This window comes from Monodelphis domestica, chromosome 4 (assembly GCF_027887165.1).
Source record: "Monodelphis domestica isolate mMonDom1 chromosome 4, mMonDom1.pri, whole genome shotgun sequence".
NCBI lineage: Eukaryota > Metazoa > Chordata > Mammalia > Didelphimorphia > Didelphidae > Monodelphis > Monodelphis domestica.
Genome location: NC_077230.1, coordinates 185,866,272 through 185,881,126, shown reverse-complemented (window position 1 = coordinate 185,881,126; position 14,855 = coordinate 185,866,272). Strand labels below are relative to the sequence as shown.

The window sequence follows — 14,855 nt, the reverse complement described above, 5'->3', positions numbered from 1 at the left end:
TATTGTTCAGAGTCCTTTAATAATAGCAAAAGGAAAATATTATGATGCCAAGATTTTCTTCATACAGATAAACGCATTTAATTTCTTTAGATGACCTTAACTTACGTATTTGTGAGTGAAATAACTCAACATTTTAAATATCTTTACATATATACTGACTTCCACAAAGTGCATCAGAAAATTAAAAAAAAAAAAACCTCCCTGAATTTCAGGAATTCACAAAAAAAAAAACCCTATTCGAATAAACATTTACAAGAAAATAAAAGAGAACACAATCTTTTGAACCCTATTTATACAGATGTTATGAAATACAGAGAAATTGTCTTTAGACTTCCAGTTTAATTTCTCACCTTAAGCCTCTTTTTTGATGCTTCCTTTTTAAAAAGTCTCATTGTAATAGATATCATCAAGCAGGACTTGGAGTATTTTATATATAATATAATCCACACAAAGGGTCTGTTTTTATAGGTCCCATTTGTTTTCAACTGTTCTGACAGTCTGCTGGGTGGTGGGTTTTTTGTTTGTTTTTGTTTTTTAAGATGGGGAAGAGGTGGGTTGAAGGGGGTTGGGCTCAAATAGAGGAGGGAGAGTGTGTATTGCTCTTCATTCAAGAAGTTTGTATCGCGGTGTGTGTGCGCGTGTGTGTATGTGTTTTTCTGTGTGTCTCTGTGGGTTAAAAAAAATGTTTTGGATTTGTCGGGGGTTGTTAGTAGTTGTCCCTGGACCAAGCGTGGTATTCAAGTCTACGCTGCAGTCTGGAAGGGGAGAGATTCGCCTGGAGCGGGGCGGGTCACACCTCCCGCTCCAAACTCTGGCGCTGGAGCTCACCAGCGACTCCTTCTCCTTCCCCAAAGCGGGGAGCAGAGGAGGACTGGGGGAGACGGGAGTGAGCCTCTATCGCGCTTGCTCGTGCTCTTCGCATCTCTCGCTCCCGTTCGCTCTCGCTCTCGCTCGCTGTGTGTCTCTGTCTCTCTTGCTCGCTCGCTCACTCTCCTCACTCTCACCACCTCTAAGAGTCGTTTGGTCCCGAAGTGGATTCCTTGCCTCCCGCTGAAGCGGCAGCCGCTGCCGCCGCCGCTGCCGCCGCTGCTGCTGCAGCTGCCGCCGCCCGAGCCGCGCTCACCCCGGAGTCGTGAAGAATGAGGTCCGGGGACTCGGAGCGGGGCGTCTCCAGGTTGCTCGCGTCCGTGTCACTGTCGCTGCCTTTTTTGCCCCCGCCGCCCCCGTTGTGCGTTTTAATATGTTTGCTCAGGTGGTCGCTGCGCATGAACCGCTTGTTGCACACGGGGCAGGCGAAGCGCTTCTCGCCCGTGTGAGTCCGCAGGTGCCGCTGCAGCTCGTCCGAGCGCGTGAACCTCTTGCCGCAGAAGAGCCAGTTGCAGACGAAGGGCCGCTCGCCCGTGTGCCAGCGCAGGTGCGCCTTCAGGTGCGAAGTCTTGCCGTACACCTTGCCACAGCCGGGGATATGGCAGCTGTGCAAACCCTTCCGCCGCAGGCTCGCTCCGGCGGGCCCCAGCCGCTCCGCCTCCTGGCAGTTGGGGCAATCGCAGGTGGCCCGGCCCGAGTAGCGGCGGGCAGAGCGCGCCGAGCTCCCCCCGGCGGCGGCGGCCGCGGCGCCTGTGATCATGGCGCTGGCGGCGGCCGCCACGGCGGCGCTGGAGTCCGTATAGGAAGGTAGCACCGGCTTGAAGCCCTCCTGGGTCAGCAGGTGCTGGCTGGTGGAGAGCAGGTGCGAAGCGGCGGCAGCCGAGGAGCCGAGGCCCGTGGAACTGAAGGCCGAGTGCGTGAGCGAACTGAAATCGGGGTTGTAAGTACCCAACTGAGAATGCAGCGAGGCCTGGGGGGCGCCCGAGTGCAGCGAGCTCTGGAGCCCCCCCGCCGGGTTCTGCACCTCCAGCCACGAGCCCGGGTTGGTGTGCACGTCCCACCACGAGGAGGCCGCCCCGTTGGTCACTTCTCCAGCCGCCAGCGTGGAGTGGAAGCCGGACTTGTACCAGGACTCGTAGGGATGCGCCATGCCCACTCGCGGGTACAAGCTGTCGGCCGCCGACGTGTGCACCTTGGAAATAAAGGCCGACTGGCCGCCCGCTTCCTGGGGGGACACTCCGGCAGCCGCCGCTGCCGCAGCCGCCGTGTTGGAGAAGAGGCCTCCGTAGTCGCTGCTGAAGGCGGACGACGTGGGCGAAGTGGAAGCCAAGCAGAAAGCGCTGTTGGCGGCGCCCGAGCCGCCAGCCAGTCCGCTGGAGCCTCGGCTGCTGGTGGCCACCGCGAAGCCCGAGAGACTGGAGCCTAGGTTACAGCTGGAGGTGGAGCGCTTCCAAGGGTGGAAACCCCCCTTGGCGAAGGCGCTGGACTCCGGCAGCGTCGTCAGGGGGCTGGTGTTGCCGATCTTGTTGCAGGTCGCGGCCAGCATGGCCAAGGGGGTCGTTCCAAATCTTGGCTCTTCCTAGATGGGGTGGGGTAGGGGGAGTATAGAGTGGGATAGAGGGAGGAGAAGGGGAGGAGGAGAGGGTGGGGGAGGGAGAGGGCGGGAGGAGGTGGGGGAAAGACACAAAAGTGCACCCGTGAGCAGCCTCATCACCCCCGTACTAGACAGTAAAGGAGAGGGGGCCGTGCCCCCCCCCCCATTTCAAACCTCCTCCCAACTCCCTCCCATAACACTTCACTTGGCTTCCTCACACCCCCTTTGCGCACACAGAGGGCAGCCAGCGCACCACACTAGGGCAGAAGGAATCAAAAGGAATACTCTCTGGGATCCAAAAAGTTGCTCATCTTTGGGGAGGTTAACAAATAAAAGATGCATCCATTTATCCAGCGACACTCACAGCAGCAACTCCTACCCAGAATCGGAGCGCGAATATGCTTCACTTTTTAGCCTCTAGTGTGCAGAACCAGACCCCTTTTTATAAGAAGCCACCTAAATGGCCTTTTGGGGGTAGAGGGAGAAGGTAAATATGACAATAAATCGGAGAAGTGGGGAGCGGCAGGATAAACTGCGGCACGGAGACCAAATAGAATGCTAATCACTGTATTAGCCATTGCCTCCCAAATCTTCCTATGATTTTGATCTTCTCTATTTAAATTTTAAATGTTTATATTTCCCACTTACAAAAAAAAGAAGAAAGAAAGAAAACACAACAACAAAAACCAACCCGATTCTGAATGCAACAATAATCCGAAGTAAAACGACACAAGGCGACGGATTCCAAAGTCACAGAGCTGGGCAAACCGTGATAAAAGCACAAACGTAAACGTTTGTTTACGCGACTAAACAGACTTCAATACAAATAAAGCTGCTTTCTGGAAACCCCACAGTAGCGTAATTGCAACATTTTCCAAAAGGGGGGAGGGGAACAAGGGGGAGGGGAGAATAAGACGAGAAAGAACGAACCCCCCCCTTTTCCTTTAAAACCAAATCAAAGGGAGCTTGCATACAAATTGTTTTATTGCAAAGGCGTTTCCAGAGCTCCCCAAACTTGAACGGAATTTGCCCTGAAAATGCAGCAAGAGTCTTTAAAGAACCAGAAACTGCATTACAGCAGCAACAGTTTCTCAAGTGAAAACCGTCCCCGAGAAGCCATAACAAAAAAATGAAGCCACTTAAAATGTGCAAATACATATCTGCGACTCTGACTTACCCCAAGAATAGACGTAGCCATAGCACGTCCCTTGGCTGAGTGCTGGGGCCGAATGGGGGGCTCTGCCAGTCGCGGCGGAGAGGAGGAGAGTTTCCTCAGTTCCCTCCTTCGCTCCCCGCTTTACACCGCTAGTATACTCCTGGCTCCTGTGGGCAAAACTCAGCCTAAGTGTGGGGAGCGCCTGCTTTGAAGTACCGCTGGCTAGGACTCTCACCCAATGAGGGCGCAGAGAGAGCAGACAGGAGCTGCCCCGTAGCCAATCAGACACTCCGAGGTGCCAGAACCAGGGCTCCGGGCGCGTGCCAGTCAAAGGCAGAAAAGGGGGAGGGGTTGGGGGGGAGGGAAACGCAATGCTTTGGACTGAAGAAATTATACTGCAATTAAAAAATTTTAAAACACACACAACAATCACCTAGGTTTAAATAACGTTAAAATTGTGACACAAACCAACAAAACTCGGGAAATGCAAAGTTAGATGCGACACTTCACTCATCACTTGTGGGAAAATGGGGTGGGGTGGGGTGAAAGGAGGCACCAACCCCGACAGAGGGGAAAAGGAAAATGGGAAAATGTCAGTTGTTCAATTTGCATTTCCTAACTCTTGTCATTCTATATCATAATTTTATCATTTTACATCTCTGTTTCCTTCTCCCTCCCTCTCCCTCTCTTTGTCCCTCCTTCCTCGACTCTATATGCAGTCTAGATTGCTATTTGTGTATCCATTTCTCAAGTCACTTATTACTCCCATTTCTAATTCTATATGCTGTTATCCTGGAGAGAGGTATATACTAAGGTAGCGAAAGCAGAACAGAAAGGACAGAGTCCTCAGTCGTCTCCAGTCATCCAATAAAAATATCCTATATATCAAACTAAGGGACACCCTGAGAATTATTTACCCGAAAGCTTAAAATGCCTCCCTAATTGCTACTTTATCTCAGTCCTTGGTTCCAGGACCTAAGTTGCACTAAAAACACCACCCTTAAAAAAAAAAAAAAGCTGCACTCAGCTTTTTTAAAAGTTTCTTTCAGCTCTTTATATTCCAGACAGTTATCAAATCTAATCAAACAGTAGGAGGTACTGATTATTTTCCAGATTTCGTGTTGGGGAGATGGGAGAGGACATAGGGAAAGTATCTCTAAACATGTTTCTTCTCAATTTATTTTATTTGTTGTAATGTCTTCCAAAATCTATGTAAGAATTGTTTTCTTCTCCCCCTCCTCTCTCCTATTCTTTCCTATCTGGTCAGTGTCTGGAGGAAAGTTTTTGTTGATGTTTGCTTTTTTGTTCCACCGCTTAGGATTTACGTGTTTGAGTGAAGTCTGGAGTCTGGTTTTCTTGCCACAACTCTACATCCCACCATTTCCAGGCTACCAACTGATGGCGTAGAGACTGCTTGCTCCCTCCTTACGCCGCAGCAGCGGGAGGGCGCCGTTGTTAGCCTCTTCTTCCCCCACCCTTGGCTATGGCCTGTCTGCTCTGTGTACACTCTGCACTCCCCAGTGAACCACAGACACGTTACCTGCTCTCTGCGTTTGCTGAAATAGATATAAGTCCAAGGCGCGGGTCCTAGGTGCATTGCAAACTAGTTTCTGTTATTTATATTTTTTTCAAAAGCTTCTCATGACTCCTCATTACTGTCACCCCAATAGTGGGTGAGTAGATAGATATGTAGTTTGGCTATTGGGACTGGATGTAGTTGCTTCTTTGGGGACATTTACAAATGCTGATATCATTATGCTTCTTCCTTTTGGTGTCGCTCCCTTCTTTCAGTTCTCCAGGGCAGCAGCTGCCCACGATTTTTGAACCAGATATATGAATATGTGCATATATTCAGTCAGAGTAGTAGTTTAAAATTGATTCTCCCCCAATTCTCCAGTCTAAATCATCTTCAAGTATCCAAACAAACCTGATGTACAAAAAATAGATGGGGGAGGGGGGAGGAGAGAGACAGAGAGAAGAGAGAGAGAGAAAGAGGGAGGGAAGGAGGGAGGGAGAGAGTCTTCATGCCCCCAGTGTTCTTTTGCCGTTGCTGAAATCCCTTTAGTTAAAAGTGCGACCATCATAATATTATGCTTTGCCTTGAGACTGATCCAATCTGCAGTCAGTATAGCCTAGTGGGCAAGAATATCCCTGTAGGTCTCTTAATCTTCAATAAATTACTTTGGTAAGGAATGTTTTTGTTTTGTAGGATGAGAAAAGATAAAGGAAAATTATATTTTGTTTCAGAAGGCCCTCCCAAATAGGTGGTGGAGGAGGAGAGGAGGAGAAGAGAAGAGAGCGAGCCCTGAGCCCAGCTCTAACAGTAGCCTGCTTACCCAGGGGAGCTGTAGTGATAATCGGGTAGAGGCGTTTGAAGAGCTCCCCTGGGGGTGGGGGTGGAGGGAGCCCAGCAGCCCGGACAAGCCAGAGTGCCCGGCAGGGGCACCGGGGAGTCATTCCCCAACAGGTGACTCCTTCCCATAGGGGGAGGACTGGTACTCCTGTTTATTTAGAGGCTCGGCGTTGATTTACTAATAGAGGTGATTGTTAAGTGGCAGCGAGGCGTTTCAGACCCACCCCGGAGCAGCCCAGGGAGGAGAAATGGCGAAGGTCCCCCCCCCCATCCACCCACTCCCCCCCTCCTCTCTCCTTAAGGAAACCTGACAAAGTAATAAATAAGACGATCCGAAAAGCCACTTAGCGCCGGTGACATTTTAAAGTCAACCATTTAAAACAGTTCACGCCAGCACCTCATGCTCTTGGCTCGCTCGTTCCTTTCCTCCCCTCTTCTCCTCCCCCTCCCCCCCTTTCCCGTTTCATGTTTTCAAACGTATTTCCAGCTGTCAGCATCTATCTATACGGGCACATAGTTATTTCTAGAGATACCCACGTCCTAATCACAATAAAAGTTAGTGAAATCTCCTAACCGAAAGAAGACAGCTCTCCATGTTTCGTACACCGGTGCCACTTAAACGGGGGGGTGGGGGGTGGTAGATGGGGGGGCTTGCTAGGAAATCTTTAGGGGGAGGTCCAGCTTTTTTTTCCCCCTTTCCTCTGACAGATTTTTTCATACTCTAAAAATCCAGTTTTTAAACAAAGATCAATGTGTTATGCTAAAGTGTTGAGCTGACTGTTAAAACATTTGGGGAAATAATGACAATGTAACAAAGGCCTGGTTTGGAGTGAATCATCACCCTTTTAAAAGTTAAAGCAATTTTCAGGAGAATAGCTTTCAGCAAACGCTTTACATTATTCAAAACGGCCAAATAATGCTCTATTATAGCGCCTGAATGCTGCCAGTCAGCCCATAAGTGCAATTTGTGCAAAGGCTCGGTGCCTTATCTCCACTTCTTTATAAAGAGGTGAATATAAAACAATTTCTTCCAAACCCAGACAGAGAGCACGAAAATTGCTTCCCTTTCTGCAATCAGGGCAATTTAACTGGAGTGCAATTAGCACTATTAAATGTCGATTCTGCATAAACAAATCTGACTAAGAAGCGAAAGTGGGGTGAGAACCTCATATACACTGAAACTGATTTTTTAAAATTATGTATCCGGGTCCTTTACAATTGATCCGTGACGTTTTCTCCCAGGAATATATTTACATTGTAAATACGCTATCGAGAAATACACTTTTTTTAATTTGTTAAAAAGAAACACCCAACAACTCAAGAATCCTAATAAAGAAGAATAGGGTAATTAAAGGGAGCAGTTCACTTCCTTTGAACAAATATTGTTTCCCCCATCTTGCCTCTCCATTGAGCTTTGATGTGAGCCAGTGCTAAACTTGCTGTGTTTAGAAGGCAAGACTGAGGAACAATTCCTTCATTAGAGCTGATTGGAAGGATCCGGGGTTCATGAGCCACGGATGAAATGATTCGCCTTCGCGTTCAAGGAAGCAGGGTTCTGGGAGAGAAGCGCCAAATAGGTTCTGAATAAATCGATATAATAGCTGGTTAAATGTAAGGTGGCAGCACAATTTCCTAGAAATCTCAGAAAGGCGCAGAATTTACCCACGGATGTTACAAGGGATGCGATGGGATGAGATGGAATGGGACAGAATAGGGAGGGGATGGGGTAAAGGGGGAGGATAAGAGGATCAAGAAAGGGAGGAGGGAGGAGGTAGGTACAGACCTTTTCCAGTTCAGCTGCAGTCAGATCTTCTGCCACAAGGAATGGGTGTGCGGGGGAGACCTGCAAAAAACACCTTTCTGACAATTCATCGCACCCTGCCATGTTTTTTTTTTTTAAGCTACAATGGCTCCCTTTCGGAGCCCTTCTCCCAGTTTTGCTTTTCATTTACATTTCTTAGGCTCCAGCAATGATTTTCGGGTCAACAAGATGTGGGAGTTGGGGAGATAAAAAAATAACTTTAGTTAAGAAAAGGCTTTCCTGCTATACTTATCAAAGATTGGTTATGAAAAGGGGAGCAAGGAGATGATGTTAAAAATACAGACCTTGGTGCCTGTTGAGTCCAGTGAATTCTCCTCTTCCCCAACTCCTCCCTCCCTCCCACCCCCACTCCCCCCATAGAGTTTTTCATTTGCGGGCAAAGATGTAGTCACACTTTTGATTAGAAGAGACTCTTTTATAGTTAATAATACTAGTACTAATAAAAGGGAGGAGGGGAGTTAGCACTGCGATCAAATGAATCAAGGAAATTAATTGAAAAAATTATGGAACTCTCCCACAATTTCCAAGGGGCTTTCATTTCATATTTGTTACATAACGCCCTCTTGCTGCCCCCACCTCTGCCAATGAAAGGAACAGGAAGGATCAACTGACAAATGGGTTTTAATCTTTCCTCGGTCTTGAAGGTGCCACTGCTATTTAGAGTTAACAGAGAGATGCAGATTTCCCTACTTCTGTGAGGAGGAGGAGGAGGCTGCTGGAGGAATTGAAAAGCCCTCGTCTATTAAGTGCTCTCCAAACGTTTGCCTACATAGCTAATTTTCCACCTCGAAATGTATTTGGACCATCCATATATTTTAAGCCTTCCTTGTTCTGTTGATGTGAGCCAAAAACACATGAACAATTAAAGGAAAGACTCTGGTGTGTCAAAGGAAGGAAGGTGACTGTAGACTGTATGATGATTTTAATTACTGCAATTATTGGAAGATTATTCAACAAGCATCATAGATTTGTTTACTGCATTAGGAGGAAACTATGGGGAACGTTTTGCTTAGAATTTTACTCTCTCACATCACTTTCCCCACCAACACCTTCAGGTAGGTATAAAAGAGCCATGACAGGTTTAGACCTAAGCAGCTCTGAGATTCAAATCAATGGGAGAATTCATCTTCAGGTCCTTTTTGCTAAAATGGATATACTTTCAAGTAGGGAGTTGCATAATTAAACTCCACTGGAACTATCTTTAGAGAGACTGAAGCTTCCTTTTCATAGAAATCGTGCGAGATTGTGAAAGAAAGCTCTGATGACTTTAGCAATTAGCGAGCATTTCCAAGCGAGAGCCCCTGCTTGTTAGTTTTCCGCTTTCTTCACGTGTAAGCTAACATCCCGAAGGCATCATACATGGAGGCTTTCATAACTTCTCTCCTTTCCCCTTCCTCCCTCCTCTAGGTCCTTGGAAGAGACACTGAAGCTATAAGAAGTTCTTCGTGAGAGGAAGTCTGTTGGCACCCATTCCGTACCTGAGGAAAAGGCTTCTTTCTTTCTCCTAACCCTTGATTTTCCTCCCCATGCGCACAGCTCCAGAGGCTTTTTTCTTTTCTTTTCTTTTTTAAATAAACAAGACACTTGGCGAGATCTAATCGTAGGTGTGAGGATTTGTGACTAAGGAAATTCGAACTTGGTGAGGATATAGACGGGAGTGAATGTTAACGAGAGGTGATTGACATGGCCAAGTGCTTTTCGGTCCACAATGACCAATAAATCCTGGTACAGGTTTTGCTCATTAATGAATTACTGATTTGGAAAAGAGAGGAAAAAAATAATGTGAATCTCCCCAGTGCAAGCTACCTCACTAGTCACCTCCCTCTTCTCTCCTCCCCCCCCCCACCCTTTCCCGAACGGGTGCGAGGACTGGGAAGGGAAAGGAGAAGGGGCGCCTCTCATTGTGCTCCTTATAATTATTGGATCTCGAGCTTAAGGTGAATTTTTGCTCAGATCATGAACCATTTCACGTTCAAATGCAAGCTTGCAGTACTTTGCTAGTGGCAATTAGGAGCCTATTACAAGCCATTAGATTGATCAATGTACCTTAAACAATGTGAATGATTTATACGGCCAAGAAGAAGGAAAAAAGGAAGGGGGGTAAGGTCGGGGAGGGGTGGGAGGAGGCGGAGGGGAAAAGACCTCCAAACCCTTTACACCCACTGCTGCTACTCCGGAGCCCAACCTGGCCTGGAGACTATCCATCTTGGTTTTGAACAACAAAAGCGATTTATTTAGAAAACTTAACACGCCAAGACAGGCTGTCTTCGCTTGTATGGTAGATGTGGAAGATCCCAAGCCTCTTGCCTTTCCCCCTGTTTCTTTCCTCTCCAATAGTACCCTTGCCCTCTGGAGAGGTATTTAGAGAGACCGAGCAGGGAGAGTGAGAGCATCAGGGAAGGCCGAATAGTTTCTACGCACCTTATACCTGAAGAGAGGAAACAAAGATTCTTGCGGACTTTAAGAGTCCTGCAGCTAGCTGTTCCACACCCCATCCCTCTCCACACACACCCCCATCTGTACTGCATCTGAAAAAGAAGACCGAGTGGGGGGTGAGTGCGGGGAACCGGTGCTGGGACTTGCATATTTGTTTAACGAAGTGCTAGGGAAGCTTTGTTGCCTTTTAATTACCACAGGAATACAAAAACCATCAGTCCTTGAAGTTTCAGACTGGGCTAGAGGAGCTGTGACCCAGCTTCCGACGTGCCAGATGACTTGGGGGATGGGAAGGGAGGAGAATCTGATCCACATAACTTCTCGCTATGGTTAAATATTTCAGCTAATCTATATAGCGAAGGAGAAATTACAACAGAACTGAAGCCATCAAAGGCAGCCCAATCCACCACCACCCCCTCCACTCCCTTCGTCTCCTCCCACCCTGAGGCCGTGAATCTGTTTGCAGTTGTCTCCTCTTCAATAGACACACATTGATCTTCTCACGACAAGGAAATTCTTTCCAGTTTTTCGAGAGCCTGCAAGGAGAGGACAGACACACTTCACACTTGCCAGAGAAATAGAGAGTTCCCATTGGCTCTTCCCATTCTCTCTCCCTCTCCCCCTCACCCCCTAGCTTGCCTTCTGAAAGGAAAACGGGTGGAGGGATTCTGGGGTGTGGGGGTGGGGAGGAATTGAGGAATACACCCAACTCGTTCCCAGCTCTATTCTCTTTATTCTTCTTTCCATATAGCCCCTCCATTTCCTCTTCTCTTTTTCCTTTTCCTCCTCTTATTCTCCTCTTCTGCTTCTCTCTCTCATTTCTTCGCTCACTTTTCTTTTTCTTCCCTTCCTTCCTCCTTCCTTTAGCCTCCTCCTTTCTCTCTCATCTTTCTCCTTTTTTTTTTTTAAACCTAGACTTGGAACTGCCTAACCTTGTCTCTTGCATCCTTTCCTTTTCTTTTACCTCGTTCGTTTAAGTGTCTGGGCATGCGCCTTGTGGTTCCCGGTAGCCCTACAGGCGGGAAAGGGCTTCGTCCTGGCTTGTCCCTAGTCTTACCAGGCTAATCCTTTTGTTCTTGTCCACTTTTAGGATAGGAAGCATTCTGGACTGAAAATAAAGAGAAGGGCAAAGTGGAAGAAGAGAAACCATCTACAATAATTACCTTTCCAGTCTTGTCTGACACTGCCCGATTCTGGTTCTAACCTCTCCCACCCTCCCTGCCACCCCCTCATAGGGACTCCTCTATCTCCCTTCTCTAGAAGAAATCCCCTTACTCTTCATTTCTATCTGCTGAAATTCTTCCCATCCTTCAAAACTCAACTTAGATGTAACTCCTCTAAGAAGCCTTCTCTTCTCCTCCCCCTCCTCTCAGAAAAAAAGATGATCTTTCTCCTGCCTGAAATTTCTCTCATAAAACCTTGTTTACACACCTTATTACATTCTCATTTGTATTCTAGTTATTAGTCTACAAGTCACTTCCAACTCCAATTATATTTTAAAGCTCCTTGAGAGGAAAAACTATGTTGTTTGTCATCCCTGAGGCTAGAACAATTCCTTATACATAGTATGGACCTAGTATGTAGCTAGCAAAGCTTTATCCAATGGTGCCAACATAGAAGGAACCATCCTTCCTGGAAGAAGCCAACTTGAAGATGGCAAATACAACCATTTCCCTGGAGCCACTTACTTTTCCTTTTACTGTGGTTCTTCTCTCCTCATGCCCACCAGGAATAAGTGAAGCCCTCTTCCAAAGGGTTATAGCACATGATGTCCAAACATCTCTGTAGCCTGTCACCTTGACTCCCCTACCCCTAAGTGTGGCTTTCTTACTGCTAGTACATTTCCTATATTATCCTTTCAAGTCTAATTTCTTCATTCACATAATCTTCTACTACCTCATCTCAGTGTGTAGGTTACCATAGAATCTCAGATTTGGAAGGGAACTCAGATGCTGTCCAGCACATCCCACATCTGAACAAGAAATCCCTCTATAATATGACCTACAGGTGTCACTCAGCCTTTACTTGACACAGAGTTAAAACAAACTTCTTTTGCATCCATGTTGAGCACACCAAACCAAGACCATTTGGGAAACCTTGGGGAGGATTTGTTGAGGTGCAGGTGGGAAAAACAAGGATAAAGAAGAGGGAGTTTACTTGACCTACCCCAAAGAGGTAGAGGATTGAGGATATCTGGTAATTTCCTAGTTTGAGTAATTATCCAATTTATTATTAATCAATTATTACTATTAAGTACTAAATTTTGTTGCTGAAAAGTTGTCTTCAGCATCCTACAAATTTGATACCCTAGAACAAAACCTCACTTGACTTGTAATAGTTATAGCTTTGGCTTGAAGATTTTCAATGAGGAAGAACCCACAATTTTCAGACAGTCAGTCGTTAACATCTTTAATTGTTAGATTTTTTTCCTCACTTCAAATCTAATTTACACCTACTGCTCCTAGTTCTGCCTTCCAAGACCAAGCAGAACATATGGACTCAAGGATCGTACTTCAAATACTTAAAGATAGCTGTCATCCTGGTTCCACCACTTACTGACTGTGAGACCCTCTATGAGTCACTTCATCTCCATGAACCTCATTCTCTGCTTTTGTAAAATTAGTCCATGTGTCATAGTAAAATGATATTGGATTTTGGAGACAGGGTAAAAATACTAGCTTTACAGTTTAGGCAACTAGCCCACTCCCAATTGTTATTGCCAATAGCTCTCTTTCTCAAACTCTACTAGTTGTATTGTCCTCTTTAGTAGAAGTCTTAAAATGGGGTTCAGAAAACACAAGTCTACTTTTTGATTCTACCTCTTATGACCTTTTGAAAATCATTTAGTCTCACTGGGATCTAGTTACTTCATCTATAATATGAGAGGATTAGACTGTATGATTACCCTATTCCCACTAGGAACACACCAAGACCCACCTTCTTTTCTCCTTTATAAATCTTTTGATTCCTCTATGACTACAGTTCCCACTTCTGTACATTTCTCAACTTTCTTCTGAGTTAGTCCCATAGCTCATTTATCCAAGTAAAATAACCCCATTGAAGGCAAGGATTACTTCATTTTTATTTTGTTTCCTCAGTGGCCAACGCAGGCAAAGGATAGGTGCTTAATCGAAAGAATGAATCTTGCCCTCATTTAAGGCCTAGGGTAGGAATTTTTTTTTTCAGGGTCTTTATATAAGTTCAAATAGATAGTAAAGAAGGTCCCTTTTAAGATTTTCCAATGAACCTGATGTCTTACAGACTTGAATGAAATCAGGCTCTCATTGTTATTGTTCTTCCCACTCCTATTCCCTCCTCATTTCCTAGAATAGAGTGGAGTCAGTAAAATCCAATAATGCCTTACCCACAAGCACCTGAATGCAAGTAGAGCCTAGGATGGACACTATCCATCACTATTCCCCTTCAGGGAGAACCTAATGAAGAGGGAGGGTTTCAGCTGAGAGCTTGCCAGACACCAGCCTCTGTTCTTCCTTTAAAAGCCTATAACTCCATGTATACAAAAACCTATGTACCCACATATGTCTGTACATACATGTTAATTTATACACCAAGGGCCATGATATGCATATATGTTTAGATGCACACACAAATACACGTACACACTTGAATACAGAGGAGAGAGCTCATCTTATTCTCACTAAGCACTGCTCACTGATCCAGGGTGCAAACCCTCCTGCCTTCAGACACACACATCTCCCATTCTCAATCTAGTCACTTACTAATGCCTTTCTTTCTAAAGAGTAAGCCTAGACTCTCTCTCTCCATAAAGCTTTTCTAATTCCTTCCGAAGGCCTGCCTGAGGCAAAGGAGAATGACAATCCCAGACAATTCCTTCAGAAACCCCCACAACTGCCTCCCTCCCTCCCAGTGTCTCTGGATCCCTCCCACCTTGTCTTCCTCTTCTCTCCTTCCGTGTCACCTACAGCATCTGCTGAGGCTGCTCCTCAGTTGTCAGGGCAGCAGCCCCAGGACTTCTCTCTCGGCGAAGGCTCCAGCCAAAGGCTCCTCTATTACATCTGGCATGCATTGCCCTTTAATTGTCAATCCCATTATTGTGATCAAGTGAACTTTTACTAATCTCCACATTTATTGTTTAGGTAAATAGATGCTGCGTTTAATCAATACGCAGGGCCACACCAATAGCAGCGCCAAGTAACTTAAGTCAACTGTAAAGAGTTCAATGTGTGTATAATTACAGAGGACGGGGCAGATTCACTTCGACTGAATTCGCTCTTTTTCTCTGAGAGAGAGAGGAGAGAGAGAGAGAGGGAGAAGGAGAGAGAGAGAGAGAGAGAGAGAGAGAGAGAGAGAGAGAGAGAGAGAGAGAGAGAGAGAGAGAGAGAGAGAGAGAGAGGAGAGAGAGAGAGAGAGAGAGGGAGAAGGAGAGAGAGAGAGAGAGAGAGAGAGAGAGAGAGAGAGAGAGAGAGAGAGAGAGAGAGAGAGAGAGAGAGAGGGAGAAGGAGAGAGAGAGAGAGAGAGAGAGAGAGAGAGAGAGAGAGAGAGAGAGAGAGAGAGAGAGAGAGAGAGAGAGAGAGAGAGAGAGAGAGAGAGAGAGAGAGAGAGGAGAGAGAGAGAGAGAGAGAGAGAGAGAGAGAGAGAGAAGCAG

The 14,855-nt window shown here is 46.4% G+C and overlaps 1 protein-coding gene across 2 annotated transcripts; it reads right to left on the bottom strand.

Annotated features, from left to right (window-relative positions):
* Positions 1-5,561, bottom strand: SP9 (Sp9 transcription factor). Of its 2 annotated transcripts, none has more exons than XM_007494396.2 (2): positions 5,158-5,561; positions 1-2,446 (listed from the first exon to the last, which is right to left on the bottom strand). In XM_007494396.2, the coding sequence occupies exons 1-2, from the start codon at positions 5,212-5,214 to the stop codon at positions 1,010-1,012; spliced, it is 1,494 nt and encodes a 497-aa protein (XP_007494458.1). In that variant the 5' UTR covers positions 5,215-5,561; the 3' UTR covers positions 1-1,009. The 2 variants fall into 2 exon arrangements, with proteins under 2 accessions (XP_007494458.1, XP_056649994.1); XM_056794016.1 differs by lacking the exon at positions 5,158-5,561 and adding an exon at positions 3,639-3,836.
* Positions 5,562-14,855: the final 9,294 nt, after the last annotated feature.

Coding starts and splice junctions, on each gene's coding strand:
- SP9 (XM_007494396.2), bottom strand. CDS start 5,214: ATGCACCTAGGACCCGCGCCTTGGACTTATATCTATTTCAGCAAACGC. Junction 2,447..5,157: donor TCAGCAAACGCAGAGAGCAG/GTAACGTGTCTG, acceptor CACCCCATCTAG/GAAGAGCCAAGATTTGGAAC.